This window comes from Telopea speciosissima, chromosome 3 (assembly GCF_018873765.1).
Source record: "Telopea speciosissima isolate NSW1024214 ecotype Mountain lineage chromosome 3, Tspe_v1, whole genome shotgun sequence".
NCBI classification, from domain to species: domain Eukaryota; kingdom Viridiplantae; phylum Streptophyta; class Magnoliopsida; order Proteales; family Proteaceae; genus Telopea; species Telopea speciosissima.
The window spans coordinates 4,819,370-4,839,844 of record NC_057918.1 but is presented as its reverse complement, the minus strand read 5'-3'; the positions used below and the strand labels follow the sequence as shown (position 1 = coordinate 4,839,844).

At 38.5% G+C, this 20,475-nt stretch overlaps 1 protein-coding gene across 1 annotated transcript; it reads left to right on the top strand.

The window, feature by feature from the left end:
• Window positions 1–799: 799 nt before the first annotated feature.
• LOC122654462 (lysine-specific demethylase REF6) lies at window positions 800–18,352 on the top strand. The gene is made up of 7 exons (XM_043848557.1): window positions 800–1,681; window positions 5,055–5,133; window positions 5,260–5,327; window positions 9,669–9,819; window positions 11,686–12,377; window positions 14,349–15,242; window positions 16,864–18,352. The coding sequence occupies exons 1-7, from the start codon at window positions 835–837 to the stop codon at window positions 18,159–18,161; spliced, it is 4,029 nt and encodes a 1,342-aa protein (XP_043704492.1). The 5' UTR covers window positions 800–834; the 3' UTR covers window positions 18,162–18,352.
• The last annotated feature ends 2,123 nt before the right edge of the window (window positions 18,353–20,475 follow it).

The following is a 20,475-nucleotide window of genomic DNA, read 5'->3' as shown; positions in this document are numbered from 1 at the left end:
CATACTTTGAATTTATTTTTCTGTTCAGTGCAAATAATCCACAATTATTCTTTGGGGAGAATCATTTAAAACATTATCTAATAAAACCATTATTTTTTTAATAATTTTATCTATTAAAAAAAAAAAAACTTTGGAGATAAGTGACAAAATGACAATGGCGCAAAAGATTCTTGCATGATAAACTCAAAATGCACCCACCCACATGTCATATGAATTTACTAACCTGAACCCACCCAATTAGACCTTCCATATTCCTGCAGTTCTTATTCTTTCTCTGTTTCGGTTAATATAATTCCCTGAAGAGCAAAAAAGAGAACTAAAATGGTAATACGTTATTGAGTGAGCGAGTTCTTCCCACATCATTAAAACAAGTGGAGTTTTTAATTTTTAAACGTGGAGATTAAATACGTTTCTGTGTTTTAATTCGGAATACAAATAGGAAATCTACAGTTGAAACTTTATCTTTCCCTAATTAGATCGAAAATTAGCATTCAAATTTTAAAAAATTATTACAAAACAAAAAAAAAAAATTTTTAAAATCGAATGAAGAATTTCAGAAATTTAACTCAAAAACAGTGTCATTTATTACTGGGCGGAGTGACCCGAAGTCCCAACTCAACCAATTTGGGCTGTCCCTTTCTCAGTGTTTCTACTCTGCTCAAAGAGTGAAGCAGGGCAGAGCGGAAGAACAACTCAAAAAGGAAAGGAGAGGGAAAGATTTATCTATCCTATTATAATAGTTGTTGTTTTCTCTTTGCCTTTTCTCGGTTTTCTCTAATGGGTGTGAAAGACTGTAAATGAGAGTCTCATTTGTTTTTGTCACTCATCCCATTAATGGCAGCAGTAGTGGCAGAGCCACCTCCAGAGGTCTTTTCATGGCTCAAAACCCTACCCCTGGCACCGGAGTACCACCCAACCGTGGCGGAATTCCAGGACCCCATCGCTTACATTCTTAAGATCGAGAAGGAAGCCTCCAAATACGGCATCTGCAAGATCGTTCCTCCTCTCCCACCACCGCCTAAGAAAACTTTTATTGCTAACCTTAACCGTTCCCTTGCTGCCCGAAACCCTAACTCTAACCCTAAATCCCAACCCACATTCACCACTCGGCAGCAACAGATCGGCTTCTGCCCGCGGAAGCCGAGGCCGGTTCAGAGACCGGTATGGCAGAGTGGGGAAGCTTATACTCTCCAGCAATTTGAAGCCAAAGTGAAACATTTTGAGAAGACCCATATGAAAAAAACTGGGAAAAAAGGGCTATCGGCGCTGGAAATTGAAACCCTCTTTTGGAAGGCTACTGTCGATAAACCCTTCTCGGTGGAGTATGCAAATGACATGCCTGGGTCAGCCTTTGTGCCGATTAATGGGAAGAAGTGGCGCGAAGCAGGGGAAACAGCTACTATTGGAGAGTCTGCATGGAATATGAGAGGAGTTTCCAGGGCGAAAGGTTCCTTGTTGAGGTTTATGAAGGAGGAAATACCGGGTGTCACTTCCCCAATGTTGTACATAGCGATGATGTTTAGCTGGTTTGCTTGGCATGTGGAGGACCACGATTTGCATAGTTTGAACTATTTACATATGGGAGCCGGGAAGACGTGGTATGGCGTTCCCAGGGATGCTGCGGTTGCATTTGAGGAGGTCATCAGAGTGCATGGCTATGGGGGAGAAGTTAATCCTCTTGGTGAGTTTATTACTCCCACTATCAAGGAACAGAGCTTCCCCTGTTCTTTCATTATGATGCTATGTCTTGTTCATGGGTTTTGCGTATTTGTCATTGTTTCTTAAGCCCATTTGCATTGTTTTCTATGTTTATTACAATCTTGGAATATTTTTGCAGTTTATAGTATTTATATCATAGTTTCCGAAGACCCATTGCCTTATCGAGATGGTTTTTGTGGAGGTTAGGTAGGAAGAACAAGTGCTATGGATAAGAATTGTCGATGTAATTTGAGAGAAACTAGGAGTAGGAGGTTGGAGATGTGCAATGGATGTTTTTGTGGATCATAAGTCAGATACAAACTTACTTGACTAAGATTGTTTGCTTACTGTTCTAGAGGTATGGAGTTGGAAAGTAAGCAAGAAAAATAGGACCATCATTTTCTGAGAGAGGATCTTAAAATATTCACTTTTGTTTGCTCTTTGTGAGGTTTTAGGTTGAGAAACAGTACTGTTGTACTTATCCTTTGCTGATTTCTTTTTTTTTTTATCAAGATTTCTTCCCTCGGAGTCATTTGGCACACCACAGAACAGAAAAATATTTGCTTGATTATGCTCTTGGTTGCTTCTTGACGAATCGCTAGCTCGTTATTCTACTTGGAACCTCTCCATATAAGTTGTTTCTCAGTTTCATATTTATTGTTAGAGTACTTCTTTTGAAAGTTATGCAAGAAGGCTACCATAAGGGACTTTGAAAAGAATCAAATTACTGCAAGTTTTAGTGGATTTTCAATAATGACTTTGTCCTGAAAGCTGAAAATATTTATTGAAATTTTAAGACTATTTTGTTCTCAAAAAAGTGGGGGCAGCCTTGGTGCAACGGTTAAGTTGCGCAATTGCAACCTGTTGGGTACGGGTTCAAAACTTGGAAACAGCCTCTCCTGCAAAGCAAGGAGTAAGGCTTGCGAACATTTGCCCCTTCCAGACCCTGCAGCAGCGGGAGCCTCGTGCTCTGGGACACTCTTTTGGTCTCAAAAAGTTCTATTTCATTCAAGGAGGTGACTTGAGCTGGATTTGCTCATCTGGAAATAAGAAATGGGAAGTGGCAAAGTGGTTGGTGATATGGGTGGTCGAAGGGTAATAATGGTGAATTTCATGGAAATGCATGCCTCGAGAGTCAAAACATTATGATTTAAAGAAGGCCTCTGTCTTGCTACATGGATTTCTTTCATTTTGGATTCGTTTACTACTTTACTTGCTAAATCGATGAAAGAGCTCCTTCAGTGATAACAAGAAAAATCGATCTAGAGCCCTGTCAGTGATAATAGAAGAGTATGTGGGATACCGTCCCATTAACTATTTGATGGTGTCCAGAATGACATCAGATATGTATATTTGAAACCCAAGAAAATAATTAAATTGGTCAAAGAAAAAATCTTCTTTTTATCTGAAACCCCTTCTTCTGGTAAATTCTCCCCTCTTGCTGGGAACCCTGAAGCTGAGGTCGAGCAGCTATCACCATTTACTGGGCGATTCCTATTCAATGGAAAGAAAAGAGGCCCAACCAATAACATAGCTACCCAAAGCTTGTTTTCAGTCCATTGGAATGCCACCTGCCCCTCCTGGGCCTCCCAAGCTTACGTCTAGGCCTCCACATGAGATGATATTGATCCAACCAGTCTAATGCAATTGCATCAGATCTTCTTAAAGTAATTTGGAAGACTGAAATGGAAAGATCCTCCAGAAATTAACGAAGGAGTGTGTTTAGATGAATGAGCAATATTGATTTGTTAGTGTAAAACTGACAGCATGAGGATTTGTTGACTTTCTTCTAGATCTCCTCCCCTCGCTTTCCAATGTGGATCAATATCTTTTGGAGCTATGGGTGATTTCAACTGTAATGTTATGATTTTGTTGAGCTGTATTTCCTCTTCTTTGTGTCCCACTAATTAAATGACAATGAGTGTGTATTGCTAGGATTGATTATTTCATCATTATCTTTTTTGGATACCTTCCTTTCCTAGGAAGGTACTGATGTAGTAATCTAAAGGAAGAGCTGAAAAGGATTTAGAAAACCCTAGCTGGGGTGGGGCCCCGGCATTTTTTTTTCCTATTAGAGAAAGATTTAAGGAAGTTCTGGAATAGTATGTATGTCTTGTTTGTTGTTTATTTTGATAGTCAACACAGGATCTTCTAACCTTTATTGTTCAGAATTGGTAAGAAGAGGGGCTATTTGCCAATAAATACTTGTCCTGGAGGCATGCTTTTGATGAATTTAAGCTCTCTGTTTCTCAATAGACTCTGCAGATTTATTCTGTTGAATTGAGGTGGGTTCCCCATCCCCTTGGGTGGATATCCTTGAGTTCAGTTTTCACAGAATCCCAGCTCAACTTCCTTCCTATCTTTTGTTCTAATTCTACCTTACTAAGGTTCAGAATATGTTTCAAGCCTTCAATCTCTGAAAATGTCTACTTATTGCCTGCTAGCCGTTTTCTTATCAAACTCTACATGCTGTTTCTGATTTGAATCATTAGTTTTATTTTTGTTTTCAAGCCCTATCCTGTTTTCTGGTATTCTTTAACTTAAATACACTAACTGATGTTACTGATCTGTGTTTAGTTTTTCCTTTTCTGTTACAACCATACCCTATTCCAAATTTCAGAAACCTGGTCAGATTATAAACTGAACAAACTGCACCTATATTCTGTTGGAGAAATCAGTCTCTTTGATTTGTATTGATAGTTTTGTGTCCTTAAGTACTCAACCATAATATCAGTTTGGATTTGGGTTTCTCAAGTTTCTCCTCGAACCCTGAAATTTCCCTGTTTGTGAAACAATTATTTTACTACTGTTTATTTCCTTTCATACTAATTCTGTTCTTTACTGTTCTGCATTTCAGATTACCCTATTTTCGGTCCCATCCTGGCAGATTTCTATAACCAGATATCCTGATTAGGGTTAAGGTTTTGAGGTCTGCATTAAGTATACTTAGGTAGATTAACAATCTTAGAGACTGGTTGTTGTGTTAAGTGTTAACAGAAATTCTAAACTTTTTGTTCAATCCCCTCCTCAAGATGTTTGTTCTTAAGGTTCTCTCTCTATCTCTCTCTTCTTTTGATAAATAAGGTGATGGTTGATACCTTTCTGTTACTATCTTTCAGTTTTTTTTTCCCATCACCAATTTCATTATTCACTATTTTGTTACATGTTGTTCTGATGCATGATATTTACTTTTAGTTGATGGTTAAAGAAACTTAGCAAGCAACTTGGCTTTTACATATGATCAATTATAAGTTACAAGTTGCTTGTAGTCATCGATAAAAATAATAAGGAAAAAGGTTTTGAATTGATGTAGTGAGAAAATGAACTAAGACTTGATCACTTTGACATTTTTGCAGTGACTTTTGCAATTCTTGGTGAGAAGACCACAGTGATGTCACCTGAAGTACTTATTAATGCAGGAATTCCATGCTGCAGGTGATTTCACTTCTTTGTCACTGTCACTCAGCTTCCAAATGTTTGTAATTTGCATGAAAATTTAGTTTTTTTGGGGGTGGCCTAATTTATTGTATTTCTGAATTCGTTTATTTACTTTTGAATCAGATTGGTGCAAAATGCAGGGGAGTTTGTTGTCACTTTCCCTAGAGCCTACCATTCAGGGTTCAGCCACGGTGAGACGTCATTTACTTGGATTTGCCTTTTTATATTTCATAAAAGAGAAGGATCTGAGTTATATGGGCTAGAGAGCCATCTACCTTTCATTTCATTAGAAGGAGACAGACATGTTGCTGGGAATGTTGGTACTTCTTGTATTTTAATTTTGAGAGCTGCAAAACTAATGGCTTCCCATTCTATTACTCTTTCTGTTATCTTGCTGGAGGAGGAAAATGTATCCTATTAGTGGGGTTTTACTATTTTCTGAGGCCCCTTCTGCATCTCTGTGGATTAGTGTTTAGTGGTGTGTTTGCTAACCTGTGATTTGCATTTCCAGTCGGTAAAAATACACAGGGCCCCTGAGGTTCCTGAAAAGTAAATCTGGTTCTCATGTACTTATACACTGGCGTCGATGTTCCTCTTGTTTCACTGACAGCAGGCATTTACACCCCCTTCAGTTTACTCAAACCCTTTAAAAATATGAGATCATACTTAAAACCATTTAAAAGCCCCACCTTGCTCTTGAATACATGCAAAAGATGTAAATGCTTTTATTAACCTAAATCTATTCCCCCCTTAAAAACTATTGGAGGGTGCTCCACCTTTATCCTTCTTTGTCTATGTAGAAACTGCATAGGACATTCGATTGTTCTATTAACTCACCTGTGCCACTTCTTTGATTCATGAGTATTAGTTAGTGAATTTCAATTTCTTGAAGATCTCTTTAGTTCCAGTAAAAATTCTATTCTTTGACCTCCCCTTCTCTCTTCTCTCTCACTCAAACGCTGACACATAAATTGAGGTTAAAGAAAGGGTCTGATATAGGAAATAGAGAAAACAATTATCTGATTGAAATTAGTGTCAGAAATTGTACTATTATTGCTTCTTCCCTGTTCCTTTTCATGCATAGAAAGGTTTGGTTATATGGTTTTAAAAAATACGAGCGTCCATGTACTCATGTTCTGTCAGTGAATTCTTTTATGGAATTGTTTTGTTTAAGGGTTTCAGCTACTTCACAGAATGAAGTAACGAGAGATGGGAACTTAAAACTGATTTATCAGTTTCATCTTCTAGTTTGTTGAGAAGTTTTAGTGGGTGTAGGTTTGATTGTAATAGAGAGATGGAACAGTTAAAACTGATTTATCAGTTTCATCTTCTAGTTTGATGAGGAGTTTTAGTGGGTGTGGGTTTCATTGTAAGAGAGAGATGGAACAGTCATTGGATGCTTGAACTCTGACAAATGTGAAACGGGCTTTTGACGGGAAGAGTTTGATTTGCAGATGACTGAAGGGATTAGGTATTAGGGTTCAAGTTTTGGGAGGAGAAAGCTTTGGATGGTCTCGTTAGTTCTAATTCGGATACTTCATTCTCTTTTTTGAATACTTATAATAATCCTAGCCCATAATAAACTGGACATAATCTGTAAATAGGATACAAATGAAAAGTCAAAAACATATAGGCCCCATTTGGTTGGCAGGCAAAAAGGGGTGGGAAGGAAGAGTCTTGGGCCCCACATGTAATGGGGTCAAGGGGTAGTAAAAGCAAGGAAAGGAAAGGGTATTAAAGGATGGGGTGGAATAATAAAATAATAATATAATTCATCTAAGTTATCAAGGCGGCAAGCCGGCCATGGCGTTGACGAGGGTCTAAAATCAAGGCGGCACCAACAAGGTGGCAAGGCGCCCAAGGTGACCAAGGAGCCTGAACGCCTTGATAACTATAAATTCATATCCCCACCTTTCCCACAAAATCCTACCGAATATGATAGGACTTTGAAGAAGGTTGGTGTGGGATAATTCCCTTGCCACCTAAGCAGACAAAGCATTTAATGTACTATAGCATTTAATGCATGTAATCTTTTACTTTTCCACCCCAATGCAAACAAATAACCTTGGTTTTTGGAATTTTGTCAAAAACCTTTGAAGTATCACACCCCTTTATTCCCACCCCACTTTTTTCCATCAAACAAACAAGGCCATATAATTTAACTAGTCTGATCCTTCTGTAAAATCAATGGAAATATTTATATTTTAATATATGTTATCAAATTATTTTGGAAATATAGAAAACAATATATATCTATGAGTCTCAAATCCTACTTTTGGGCCTTTTCCAAGTCTAACAGTCCTTGTCTATGTTATATTTTGACATCTTTACCCATATCCCTGTAATATAAACGGAAAAACAATGCAGCTCCACCAGATCTATGGTAGAGGTTCTTAATCTTTCTTGCCTTGAGCTTTGAGATGATGTCAGTTTAGCTTCTGATTTAAATGCTTCAAAATGGCTTGTTTAAATATGTTTCCTTTACTGATCAATATTCAGTCCCATACGTCATTGCTGTTCATATAACTGTTTTATAAAATTTCCCTTTGAGTTTCAAAGGGATATGTCGATCACACAACACTCCGGATGCACCCCTCCATTTTATCCACCCTATTCTAATTCTTTGTATAATATAACATCATATTCTCTACTTCTCTTTCTTTATTCATGATTGGACCTAGGTATCTAAAGTAAATCACTTTGTGGTAAATCCCTATCATCAATTTTCACCACCCCACTTTCAGTCCTATTGTTACTAAAGTTACACATCATATACTCCGTTTTTGTTGTACTTATCTTAAAACCTTTTGATTCCAAGTTTGATCTCCATAAATCCAACTTTTCATGTATCCCAGCATTTGTTTCATCCACCAAAACAATATCATCTGTGTTAAACAAGTACCGTGAGGGGGGAGTGAGTCATTGTCTTTGTTAAATCGTGAGAGAGTTGTTGAGTTGTTTTAGTCCTTGTTATTTACTTTTAAGTCTTTATTGTAATTAGATTTAGACTCTTAGTAGGTTTACTACTAAGAGTTGGTTACTTGGTAATACAAGGAAAGGGCAAGTTCACGATTGAGGTATTCCATTCCTATCATGTTCTAGCTCTCTCTTCCTCTTCTTCTCCATTATGTTCTCTCTTCTCTCTTTTACACTTGCTGGTACTTGGTTACAGGTTCTTGGATTTGCTACAGTCTGCAAAAAACATACACCAAGGTATCTGATCTTGAATGGCTCTATTCCATTCATCCATAATTAGTGCAAACAAATACGGGATTAGTGTAATCCAACTGTTATTGGAAATTCACTGCCCTGTCTCCTCACAGTTCTTACGCTATTCACTACATCATGATATATATCTTTAATTATGTATTAGAAACCTTAGATCACTAATTCTCTCCTACATACTGTCTAGAGGATGGATACCTGATGACTGGTAACTATGGGTATCAGCAGGATTTCTGTCAAGGATCTATCAGAATTTTTTTTTATCATGCAGCTTCCTCCAAATTCCCACGAGATTCCTGATGAACATGACATCAAAGAGCAGCTGCTGTTGTTGTTCTTGCTCTCAAAGAAAAAACAGTGGATGACAAGATTACAGTTGACAGACACAGAACACATTCTCTTTCTCTCTCTCTCTCTCTCTAAACTGTCATTCTGGGCTATTCAGGTCATTTTAGATGTAAAGGGGCTTTTGATCCTTTCCATTTAGGGTTCTTTTCTAGGATAAAAAACAGCTTAGCCTGAATGAGTGCATTTGAGTAAATGCATCTGTTATAGTAAGATTGTTGCTAAAATTTGAAATTGGGGGGGGGGGGGGGGGGGTTCCTTTTCATTGTCAAAAGTAAATGGAGTTGTGTATAATTGTTAATTGGAAGAGGGCCGCACTGCAGAGGTGTGTTTCAATGATTAAAAAACTCTGACGGGGACAAATTTCAGAGTGGAGGTGATCTGTAGCCTTGTCGGGGTATGGGAACAGAAGGGGACTATTTACTTTCTGGGAATTGAAGGCTGAGTGTGATGCGAGGTGGCTAAGGGGTTTGTTTTCGATGTGTGGTGCGGTTTGGTTGTTTTTTGTTTGATACGTCTTTAATGCTTTTGGTGTGGGTTTCCTATCTTGCTTTCCTTTGGCGTTCTTATGTTTTTTCCATTTGATTGCCTTCCCTTTTTTGGGGATGACCTTGATGTATTTCTCTATTCTTCCATTTTTCTAAAAAATTTGTCTTTTCCATTTTTCCAATTTATTACTTGATGATGACTGGAAAATTAGATTCCTATTCACATGTGCCCTAAAATGGTTCATTTGGTGAAGCATGGGAGGGGGGGAGGGGAAGCAAATGAGGAAAAAATTAACAATTGCTTCATTATGCTTGTCATTTCTGTTTTCCGTTTGTTGTTCAAGCTTTTTGTATATTTGTCATTTAAAATTGTGCCTTTGTTTCTTTTCTTCCTAAGAACTTGCCATGATAAGTTTTTATCTTCCTCTAGATTTTGAGATTCTTATTTTCTTTTCTGTTGACTTTGCCATGTAGGATTTAATTGTGGAGAGGCAGCAAATATTGCAACTCCTGCATGGTTGTGGGTTGCAAAAGAAGCTGCGGTCCGTAGGGCTTCAATCAATTATCCTCCCATGGTGTCTCATTTTCAGTTGCTTTATGCTCTGGCTTTAACATTATGTTCAAGGTTGCTTCTCACACCATTTGGGAACACTCTTCAGTATAGTCCTAGTAATGAAATTGCTTCTGATTCCTTTATTTAGTAGTCTACTAGTCTTCCAAATTATTATGCCCGTGCAACCCTGGTCAAGTTTTGGCTCAATCAGCATTAAAGCCAAAAGGGGAACTCAAAGCGCATCCCCTCTGCGCCTGAGGTGCATCCCTGTGTTACAGTTTTTTTTTTTCTAAATACAAAAGTATAAATATATGCTAATTGACATACAAGTTACGCTACAATAAAAATGACAATATAAAAAAGACCACATCAGTATATTAGCACTGTTGGTTTGACTATGATAAACCAGAGCTCTACCCCCAATATGGAAGCAGCCTTTGGCTGGAAAAAGTGGGGGAAGAAGAAGAAAAGGGAGGGGTAATAAGAAGGGAAGCAGAGCTACAAGAAGTAAAAGAAGTGATGCAAGCCTGGGTTCCAACAACCCTAAATTTGGGTTGCTATGGGCCCACCAGAATCAAAGAAACTCAAAATAATGTGGTCATTGGCAATTTCTGAATTTTCTGGCAGTTTAGGACCCTTGATAATAAATTAAACAGGATGAGGGACTTAACAGTAAATAAGATTATGAAGAAAAAAAGGATGAATCTAGTATTAAAATTCAGACTGGAGATAACTTAAACAAAGTTTTAAAAACCCGGGGGGGGGGGGGGTTTGTGTAATTTCAGAGGTCTGTCCTTGAAAAATAAGGAGGCTGGATGTCTTCTTCTTCCTCACGATTCCAACATTACTGGCGGTAGAACTAACCTTAACAGATCAACTCAGCAAACACAAATCAAGTCCAAATAACATGAAACTTAAGTATAAGATTTGTGATCCCTACCCTCTTAATCCCGACTGATATCTGACCAGAAGACAGGTAATATATTTTGGAAATTTTGAAATCAGAATTGGCTGTAGTTGCAGGTTCAGAAATAGTCTGAGGCCTGGTTCTCGCAGAAGAGGAAGTTTTAGGAGACAAGATGCAAAGTGGATTAGTTGCCCCAAGTAGGCGACCTGATTACCAAAATTTCAAACCCAAGGGCTTAGTTACAAGAGATCGATCAAGCCCTTAACAATCTGGTAAGGAACACAATCACAGGAAAAGAAGAAAACAGAAGATAATAAACATAGAAAAGATGAGAGGAATAAAGGAATGGGAGGAGGAATAAGAACTGAATTGATCAAGGAGAGGATAGAAGAACTCAGTCACGTACCAGCACACAGCACCATATGAACTTTCTTAAAATTTCATTCAAATCTTCAAAACTGCCCAACAATGGGATTAGATGGCTATTTAAAGACTTGTAACAGAAACTAAACCTATTCAAACTCAACAACTGAAATAGAGTTTGAATCAAACTCCACACTGATATGAATAAAATTATAAAAGGAAACTACAAAGCAACCCTAATTAACCCTGTGTGTAACTGCATCAAGAAGAAAAGAGTACTTTGTGATTTTGAGGTGGAAAATGAAGGTGAGGGGGAGGGTAAATGTAGTGTGGGTTAGTGATGAGGAAAAAGAAGAATACAAAATCGAGCTGCTTGCTGAAGAGGATGTCTGTAGTCTAGACTCTGGCTTTCTTCTATTAATGTTAGGGGCATATGCGAAGGTCCCAAAAAGAGCAAAACTTAGTCTATTCCCCTATATGTAGCAATAGATTTGGTTAAACAAAATACCCTAACATTTCAGAACAAACAATTAAAAAACATTTCCACTTCATTAGAAAAACCCAAGATAAGGGCATTTGAGTTTTGAATGTAACTGGTATTTCACTTCTAGTTCAATTCAATCACTTTGTTGTCTTTATCTACACATGATTGTGTCTTCTCTCCACAGGGTGCCTATGGGTGTTGCTACTGGACCACGCAGCTCGAGACTAAAAGATAAGAAGAGGGGTGAAGGAGAAACATTGGTCAAAGAGCTTTTTGTTCAGAATGTGATTGAAAATAATGAACTTCTATCTGTTCTTCTTGAAAAGGGATCTTCGTGTGTACTTATGCAGCATAATTCTTCAGACATCTCTGTGTGTTCAAACTTACGTGTTGGATCCCAAATGAGGCCCAGGTTGTCACTTGGTTTAAGCAGTCCCGAAGAAGCATTGGAAGCATCTAAAACGTTACCTTCCAATGATGTTAGGCTAGATAGGAGGGCACGGCTGAGGCATTTAAGTGGTTTTTGTTCAGTGAAAGAAAAACCTGCTTCTTTATGTGATCAGAACGGACTTCCCTCATCATGTGGAAGTTCCGATATGTACACTTCCACTTCAGAAATGCAGAAAGCTGACATTGAAAAAAATACTTCTAAAGGTGATGGATTGTTAGATCAGGGTTTGTTTTCTTGTGTCACATGTGGGTTATTGAGCTTTTCATGTGTAGCTGTTATTCAACCCAAAGAAGCAGCTGCTCGATACCTTATGGCAGCCGATTGCAGCTTCTTTAATGATTGGATTGTTGGCTCGGGAGGAATAAGTGAGAGATGTACTGTTCCTAAATCAAATGCAAATGCATCCGAGATGAATTCATGTTCAGGTAACTGAAATCCTTTGATGCTTGCTTTTCATATTAACATAATAACATGTGTTCTGATAATAAAATTCAATTATTTTATTGTTCAAGTGATGGGACTGTTAAACTAGCAATATTTTGGGGTGTGATTATGCCAACGGTACACTAGGATATCTGCCTGGTATATTTAAATTTAGGCCACTAATTGGATGGGCTATGATTTGCTCCATTTAATAAATTCAAGGAGTTCTTTTGCATGCAGAAACTTTTGAATGGCTGAGAAAATACATGAGTTTTAAAATCTGTTCCTATTTCCCAACTTTCGATGTCTTTTTTTCTCTTGTTTTATTTGGTCAGTAGGGGGCCGTGTGTGACTTTCGTCGTATATTGCCTTCCCCTCTTTGGTAGTTTTGAGGCTTTCTGTGTATTATAGTGGTGATTGCAATATTCATGTAGCCAATTGATTGGTCTTATGAATTAATCATGTACTGTAGCAATTGCAAAAGTAGGTCATCAGCTTTAGTCTATGAATGGAACTTGGAGCTCACTTAGTAATATGACCTTGCTGCTTAGCCTGTGGGCTTTTGTGTGTTTCTTTGAAAGGAGGGGGGCACCAACAAGAATATATCACTGAAAGTAAAACTTGGAGCTCACTTAGTAGGGGGAGGGGGGGTTGGCTGAAACTTAGAGCTCATTTAGTAATAGGCACTTGCTGGTTGAGTCATTTACTATGGTGTATTCGGATGAATTCTTTGTTCAACATAGTAACTATCATGCTTAATCTACAAAGTTTTTCCTTTTTCTTTTTTCTGCTTTACAATGTATATCTTCACTTTTGTGCCAATCATTTTGGTGGCTTCATGAATTGCTGCCACATATTCAAATGTATCCTGTTCTTAAATTTGTGATTCTCAAATCAGAGATTGGGATGGAAATGGGATGGGTTTGGTATGATGGGTGGATGTCATAAATACCATACCATACTGACATACTCGACCTCTTAGAATACTGCAAAATCGTTCCTAACATGTTCTGACAAACATGCATAGTCTCCCTAATCTTACAAGGTAACCGGGGTGGGTGGATATCCTGGATTTTTCAATTACCTTACCTGACCCTTACCCATAAAGGGCCATCCATACCTAAACCATTGGGAAAAGATCAGGATGGTACCTGCTCTAGCCAACCCCATTGCCATCCATATCAGGGGGGTGTAATTTACACAACATAAAATGGACGTTAGCAATTAATGGATGCTGATAATAATTGTTGTCAAAACATATGATTTAATTCCTTGCACGCCTCTGCATGACTTTGTATAAAATATTTATCGCCTCTTCCATCTGTTTGTTTTTGATATGGATAGAATTATTGAAGCGCTTGTAAAACTTTTTGGTTTATTTCATATTAATCATTCTTTTCATTGTATAGTCATGTATGTAGTTAAACTCTTTGACTACTTCTCTTGAAATTCCTTGGTCGTTGATATGTTGTGGGAAAGTCGCTCACATGGATGATATGGAGACTTGGCTGTCTCAAATTCAAAGCTGTCCAAGTATCTTGTAGAAGTTTCTAATTGTACAGCTTTAAATTCATTGGATGCCTGTTTTATGCATATTGCTGGTTGATTTATATAAAATTTTGGTGCAACCAAAGGTGTTTAAAATGTTTGATAAGGTTTGCACCCTCTCCCTTCACCGCTCCCAAAAAAAAAAGAAAAAAGGAAAAAAGAAGAAACTCTATAATCTGCATGCCAGTTACCACATCCTCCATGTCAATTTGAACTATTGAACTGAAGGAATCTTTTTAAACAAGTTGGGTGCTGCATACTTTTTTAGGCTCAAATAATTATTCCTTGCAGCCAAATTATAGCTTTAACCTGGGTACTTGATTTCTTTTGTCAAGTTGCAGTTGCCATCATACTTCCTCTGACTATGGTTTTTTTCCTGTTCCCTTTGTGCGGATATTGATCGAGAATTTAATTATTTTTACCAGGACGAATGGAGAAGAGTATTCAGGAGGGTTTGATTGATGTCCCAGTCCAGTCTGGTGAATACCAAGTTCAGGTGGTAGATAGAAGGATTGAAATGGTTTCTGATACTGAAGCCCATAAAGGCATTTCCTCTCTCGATCTATTGGCTTCTGCTTATGGTAATTCATCAGACTCTGAGGAAGAACAAGTAGAACCTGAAATGTCTGGATTCGATGACGAAGATAGCTCAAATTATCGTCTGTTACAATGTAATAAAGAACTGTCTAGATCTGCACATGGAAGTTTCCCCTTTAAAAGTAGATTGCGCGATAATTCCGGATTGCCTGTACTCGAGCCAAACAATCGTGATAGCTTAGCTGGTAATCTTTCACACCGTTCATTAAGACAAAGTATTGGGAATGAAGTTTCTGTCCGAGTAGGTGCCTCTGATAGTATGCCTGGGCCCTCAAATACCAATTTCAGGAACAGAATGCAACAACCTTTTCATTCTTCGCTTTTAAGTGAGCCAGAGAATTTGTTGTCCATGGAATCAAGAAGTTTAGATGGTAAATGTGGAGATCTAATGGGGAAATCTGGTAGGTTGGTAACCAGATCTTCTGAAGTCCATCTTAGTGATATGAAGGTGGAGAGGTCAGAATGTGGTCCCTCATTTCACCCTATACCTTTTAATTCCTCCTCACTTGTCATTGCAAATTGTTCTCCAGTTGCTCATTTTTCTGAATCAACAAAGATTGCTAATGATGAGATACCGTATGAGAACAAGAACATGCCAGTCATACATGGATCTGATGGTGATTCCTCTAGAATGCATATATTTTGTCTTGAGCATGCTGTGGAGGTGGAAAAGCAACTTGATGCTATTGGAGGAGTGCATATGTTGCTTCTATTACATCCAGGTGAGTTTGGATATAGTTTATGCCCAAACAAATTTCTTATTTATGGTTATTTGCTCCTATTACGCTTCTTTCTTTCTCTTTCTTTCTCTTTCTTTTCTTTTTATCTTGGAAAAATGTTTCCTACGCTGACAGTGGGGGAGATTTTACCACACAGACAATAAGTTATGGTACGTGGACATATGAGTTGGTCATCTGACCACCGGGTTAGATGGGGAATTTCTTATGTTTGCCACATGTCAAATTTGGTTCATTATTTGAACCAGAGTCCACCATGTATGAGTTTATTTCCCTTGTTTTTTTTTCCTTTTATGGTTCCTATTCTTTAAACAGATTTATCTTTTTCAAACAATTTTCAAAACATTATATTAAGTCATGGAGGAGTCAGATGGTCTGAAAATGAACCGATGACTATGTACCCCTCCATGGGTTTAGGTAGTGTCATTTTGGACTGAGGGGTTTAGTATTGGCCCCGTGTTGCAAGGAAGATAATGATTTAAGGCTTTGCGTATTAAATAACATGGAACATTATAATTTGACACATTATTTCAGTTGGTACAGTAGTAATGCTATGGTATTTTAATAATGTTAGTTGGCCTCATTGATTCATAAATTTTAAGCATTTTTTGGACGAAAATACACTTACTTAATTTACTTTTGTAATTAAATTGTCCTCATGTAAATGTTTCAATCCAAGCATTTTTTGGACGAAAATACACTTACTTAATTTACTTTTGTAATTAAATTGTCCTTATGTAAATGTTTCAATTCACTCTGCCTCATCCCATCTCTCCTTGTTCCCACCCCTGGATCTCTTTCTGTCTCCCTCCACACACCTGTACTCTCTCATCTGTCCCCTCCCCTAGTTCAGCTCTCTCTCTTTCTCAGCTTGCTTTCACCCTCTCTCTCTTACCTGCATCCACTCTCTATCCCTTATCCCCGGTCTTCTCTCTTCACCCCGAGTCTTCCCCCAGGCCCAATTATTTGCATTTGTGTATGTTGTTGATTCATAAATGCTTGAAATTGTATTTATCCCATAAAAAAAGACCTCCTGTAGGTTGTTACAGTTGAGTTCCTGTTGCTTATGGGAGGTTCCTTTTCCTCTGTGTGCCATAATGTTGAAGTACATCATTTGTCAGTGACTCAGTTAATAAGAATTCTGTCTGTAATAGTAAAACTTTCTCATCCCTTACTGGATATTTTGGGAATGTTGGATAAGTACTGCAGAAATTTGTTCATCTTGCCACACACCGGTCGTTAAGCTATGAATTAGGTTTTTATTCTGTTAGAGAGATTCTGGTAGGTATAATAAATTCAGAAGATTCAAACCGTAAAATCTATAATTGTCACATTACAATGGTTCTTATTTGTTTATTTTTTACTAAAAAGTAAAGAGAGAAGGTTTTCTGGTTTGGCAGTCCACATAACCAAGACATAGTTGGGTGCCTACTTCTGCCATGTTGCAGATCTGATTATTCTAAAATTTATGGACAGGTAGGCCCTTAGGTCTCCTGCTCACATGTCAAAGTCTCCATGTTGCTATTTATAGTTTATATTTAAAATTTATTCTTCTTCTATTCCCTCTAGTGAAGAAATGATTCATGATTTCTGGTATTACTGGCAGACTATCCAAAAGCAGAATCAGAAGCAAAATCATTGACAGAAGAGCTGGGAATTGATTATCAGTGGAAGGATATTCCGTTCAGGGAAGCCACCAAAGAGGATCGACTGAGAATCCAAGCCGCTCTGGATGATGAAGAAGCTATACCCGGTAACAGGGACTGGGCTGTCAAGCTGGGAGTCAATCTCTATTACAGTGCCAACCTCAGCCGCTCTCCTCTCTATAGCAAGCAGATGCCCTATAATTCAATTATATACAAGGCCTTTGGCCGGAGCTCTTCACATAATTCTCCCGTGAAAACTAAGCTTTCGGGGAAGAGGCCTGGGAAGCAGAAGAAAATAGTTGTAGCAGGCAAATGGTGTGGGAAAGTATGGATGTCAAATCAGGTTCACCCCTATTTAGCTCATAGAGATAATGAAGAACAAGAAAATTCACGAATTTTCTGTGCAAAAGCAACACCAATAGAGAGGCTTGAGAGGGAATCTGACAGGAACCTGGGTGAGCAACCAGATCTTTGCAGAAGGAATTCCTCACCAGGAGTTGACGCTGCTGTCTCCAGAAAATCTGGGCGGAAGAGAACAAAGACATTTGGGAAAGGGGCAATCAAAAAACTCAAGTGTCACCCTACAGAAAGTCGCATTAAGGCTTCAGATGATACAGCTGACAATAGTTCTACCCGCGAGCAGTGTGGGCGGGTTCTCAGAAGTGGACTATTGAAATATGAGAGGTCACGACGTAGTAATAATGGTGGGAAGAAGATTGAACATTGCAATTCATATACAAAAGATGAAACCGAAGGTGGACCAAGCACACGTCTCAGAAAAAGACCTTCTAGGCCCTCAGAAATCAAGGTCAAACCGGTTGGTGAGAAGCAAGCGAAGAAGAGCAAAGTGAAGAAAGCTCTAGCCTGTAATAATGATGTTGCTACAAGAGATGAGGAAGCAGAATACCAGTGTGATATGGATGGGTGCACAATGGGTTTCAGCTCAAAGCAAGAGCTGTCTATGCACAAGCGCAACATCTGTTCTGTCAAAGGTTGTGGGAAGAAATTTTTCTCCCACAAGTACCTGGTGCAGCACAGGCGTGTGCACATGGATGACCGCCCACTGAAGTGCCCATGGAAAGGGTGCAAGATGACGTTCAAGTGGGCATGGGCACGGACAGAGCACATTAGGGTGCACACAGGTGCTAGGCCTTATGTTTGCCGTGAGGCAGGTTGTGGCCAGACGTTCCGATTCGTTTCAGATTTCAGCCGTCACAAGCGAAAGACGGGTCATTCGGCCAAGAAAGGGAAGGTATAATGGAGAAGAGAATTGAGGAAATGCTGTAAAATAAAACTTTTGTTCCATTGAAAGAAATTAAGGTCAAGGTTAGGGCTAGGTTTAGGGATTACCCTGTAATTTACTTCAAATGGTTGTTTTGAATCTGACTTGTGGGTCTTCATTGGGCCCCTCTCATTTTACTTGACCAAATTAATTGGTTGGATTTCTACAACAGAAACAATCACCTATTCTCCCCCAATGAAAAACATGTTCTTTGGGATAGTCTCTCTTACCTCAAGACATTTTTTTTTTGCTAAGTGGGGTAAACCAGTAAAACTCAGTTGCCCAAAGCCATTACTGTATCTTCAACTTGGCTTATTGGCCATTCCTTATTGGATGGATTGTGAATTTGGAAAATTTTTACTTGGCACTAGTAATGTACTAACCACAAACTTATGAGATACCTTATTCTGTCTAATTAGTGTCTAGATGATGAATTTGTGATGAAACAGATATGAAAGTCTGCAGTTCTAAGAACAGTAAAGTTTTGTTATAAATGTGTGACAGCAGGTCTCATTGATCTCAGAAGCCCTAAAGGACTTCTGCCGAGCTTACCTCTATAGCAAGATTCCCAAGTTTATTGAATCAGAAATGCCAAAACACCCGTATTCTGCGAAACTCTTCCTGATTTCATTTCTAGGATTTCAATAGATTCTGACCGAAACCAGGTGATTCATTGGGACCTGTCCCTAATTCGGTTAACTCTTGAACCTTTTGTTATTAGACCTGGTCTTTCTTCCTTGGGTGGATGGAGTGGTATATATATACTTTATGGATAAAACTCTTCAGAATACTCCACCTTTATAAGCTAATCAAGACAATCCAAATATTTGTCATGTTACAGATTGGATGGGATTCAAATTTTATAGACAAATCAATTTCAAGGTACCTTGTTTGCAAATAAAATTTCAATCCAATAAAGTTTACCAAATTACAAAGTAGAGATTTGAAAATTCCCTTGACGGTTTTCACTTTGGTGGTAGGTAATCCTTTTCAAGGGACTCCACTCAGCCTCAAGGTTTCTACCTGACAGCAAGTAGTCATTTTTTGACAGTTTTTACTCTATTCCAGATAGCCGCCTTCTAGGTATCCTTTTTCCGTGGTGTCCAATTCTGATACCAAATGTTAGGTACTTGACTGATACACCAAAAGCTCCAGAGCTGAGCCCTTAAACCTATCGCATACTAGGCTGGCCCAATTTAGAGCCTATACATTAAAGTGGGCCCCATCAGACGCACATAACATACGAATTTTTCCCTCTTAGGTTTGCTGTGCAAAACGGTTGTCTAGTTCCTCTCATAGAAGGACGAAAATGACGACTTAACTTCACTCAGACAGTGTGTTCAAGCAGGGAAGCTGAGAGGATAATGATCCCATAACATACTCGTATCAGCCAATTCGTATCGGCATACTGATCAGATGTTGTTTGTTCTTTGTTACTGAAAAAAAATAGTGTTTTGATCTGAAATTGAGCTGATGCAATCGGATCGATACATATTAGTATCGGTATCGATAGCGACCAATACCCGTCATACCGTTAACTAAATCCGAGAGAGAGAGAGAGAAACAGATACCGGGTTTTTGACTAGTAGAAAAGTGTTGCTGATCCTTTTTGAGCGGAACAACGAAGGGATTGGCGATGTTGGCAAGATCGTTAGATAATGAGGTTTTCTTGCAATTCTTGCCTGAGAGATTAGCTTTTGTTACTCCTGCTCCTCCACCATTTCACGGTTATTTCCTTCCAGTACAGTAAGCTCCTTTGCATAGAGCAGAGCAGAGGGAGAAGGAAGAAGGATGTGAGAAACAATGCAGAGGGAGAGAGGGAGGGAGAGCGCAAGGCCGGAAGAGAGAGAGGGTGATCCTATAAAGTGTGATCGTTTGGCCAGAATCCGTCAATCCCAGCCGTTTCTGATCGTAATCGTCGCCGGTTCCGATCCCCTTAAACCGTGAACCCCTTTTGGTTTTCGCTTGTTAACACTTTATACGGATGTCAGCCGTACGATTTCTAGATAGATTTTTTATTTTTTATTTTTTGATAAAACCCGATTTCTAGATGCATCATCAATGTTCAGAATAGCACTGACATTTTTTTTGGTTAAATGGCACTGACATTATTATCACAGCAATTGTGACTTTGCGTCATACACGCCCGTAGTGATTGTATTCGTATCCGTATTTATATCCATCTGTATTCATATGACATCATTTTTATGGATCATGTGCACGTACCAACAGGTGAACATACATGTGAAAATCAATCATATTTCAATTTTGTTTTCATAAAAATCCTTTT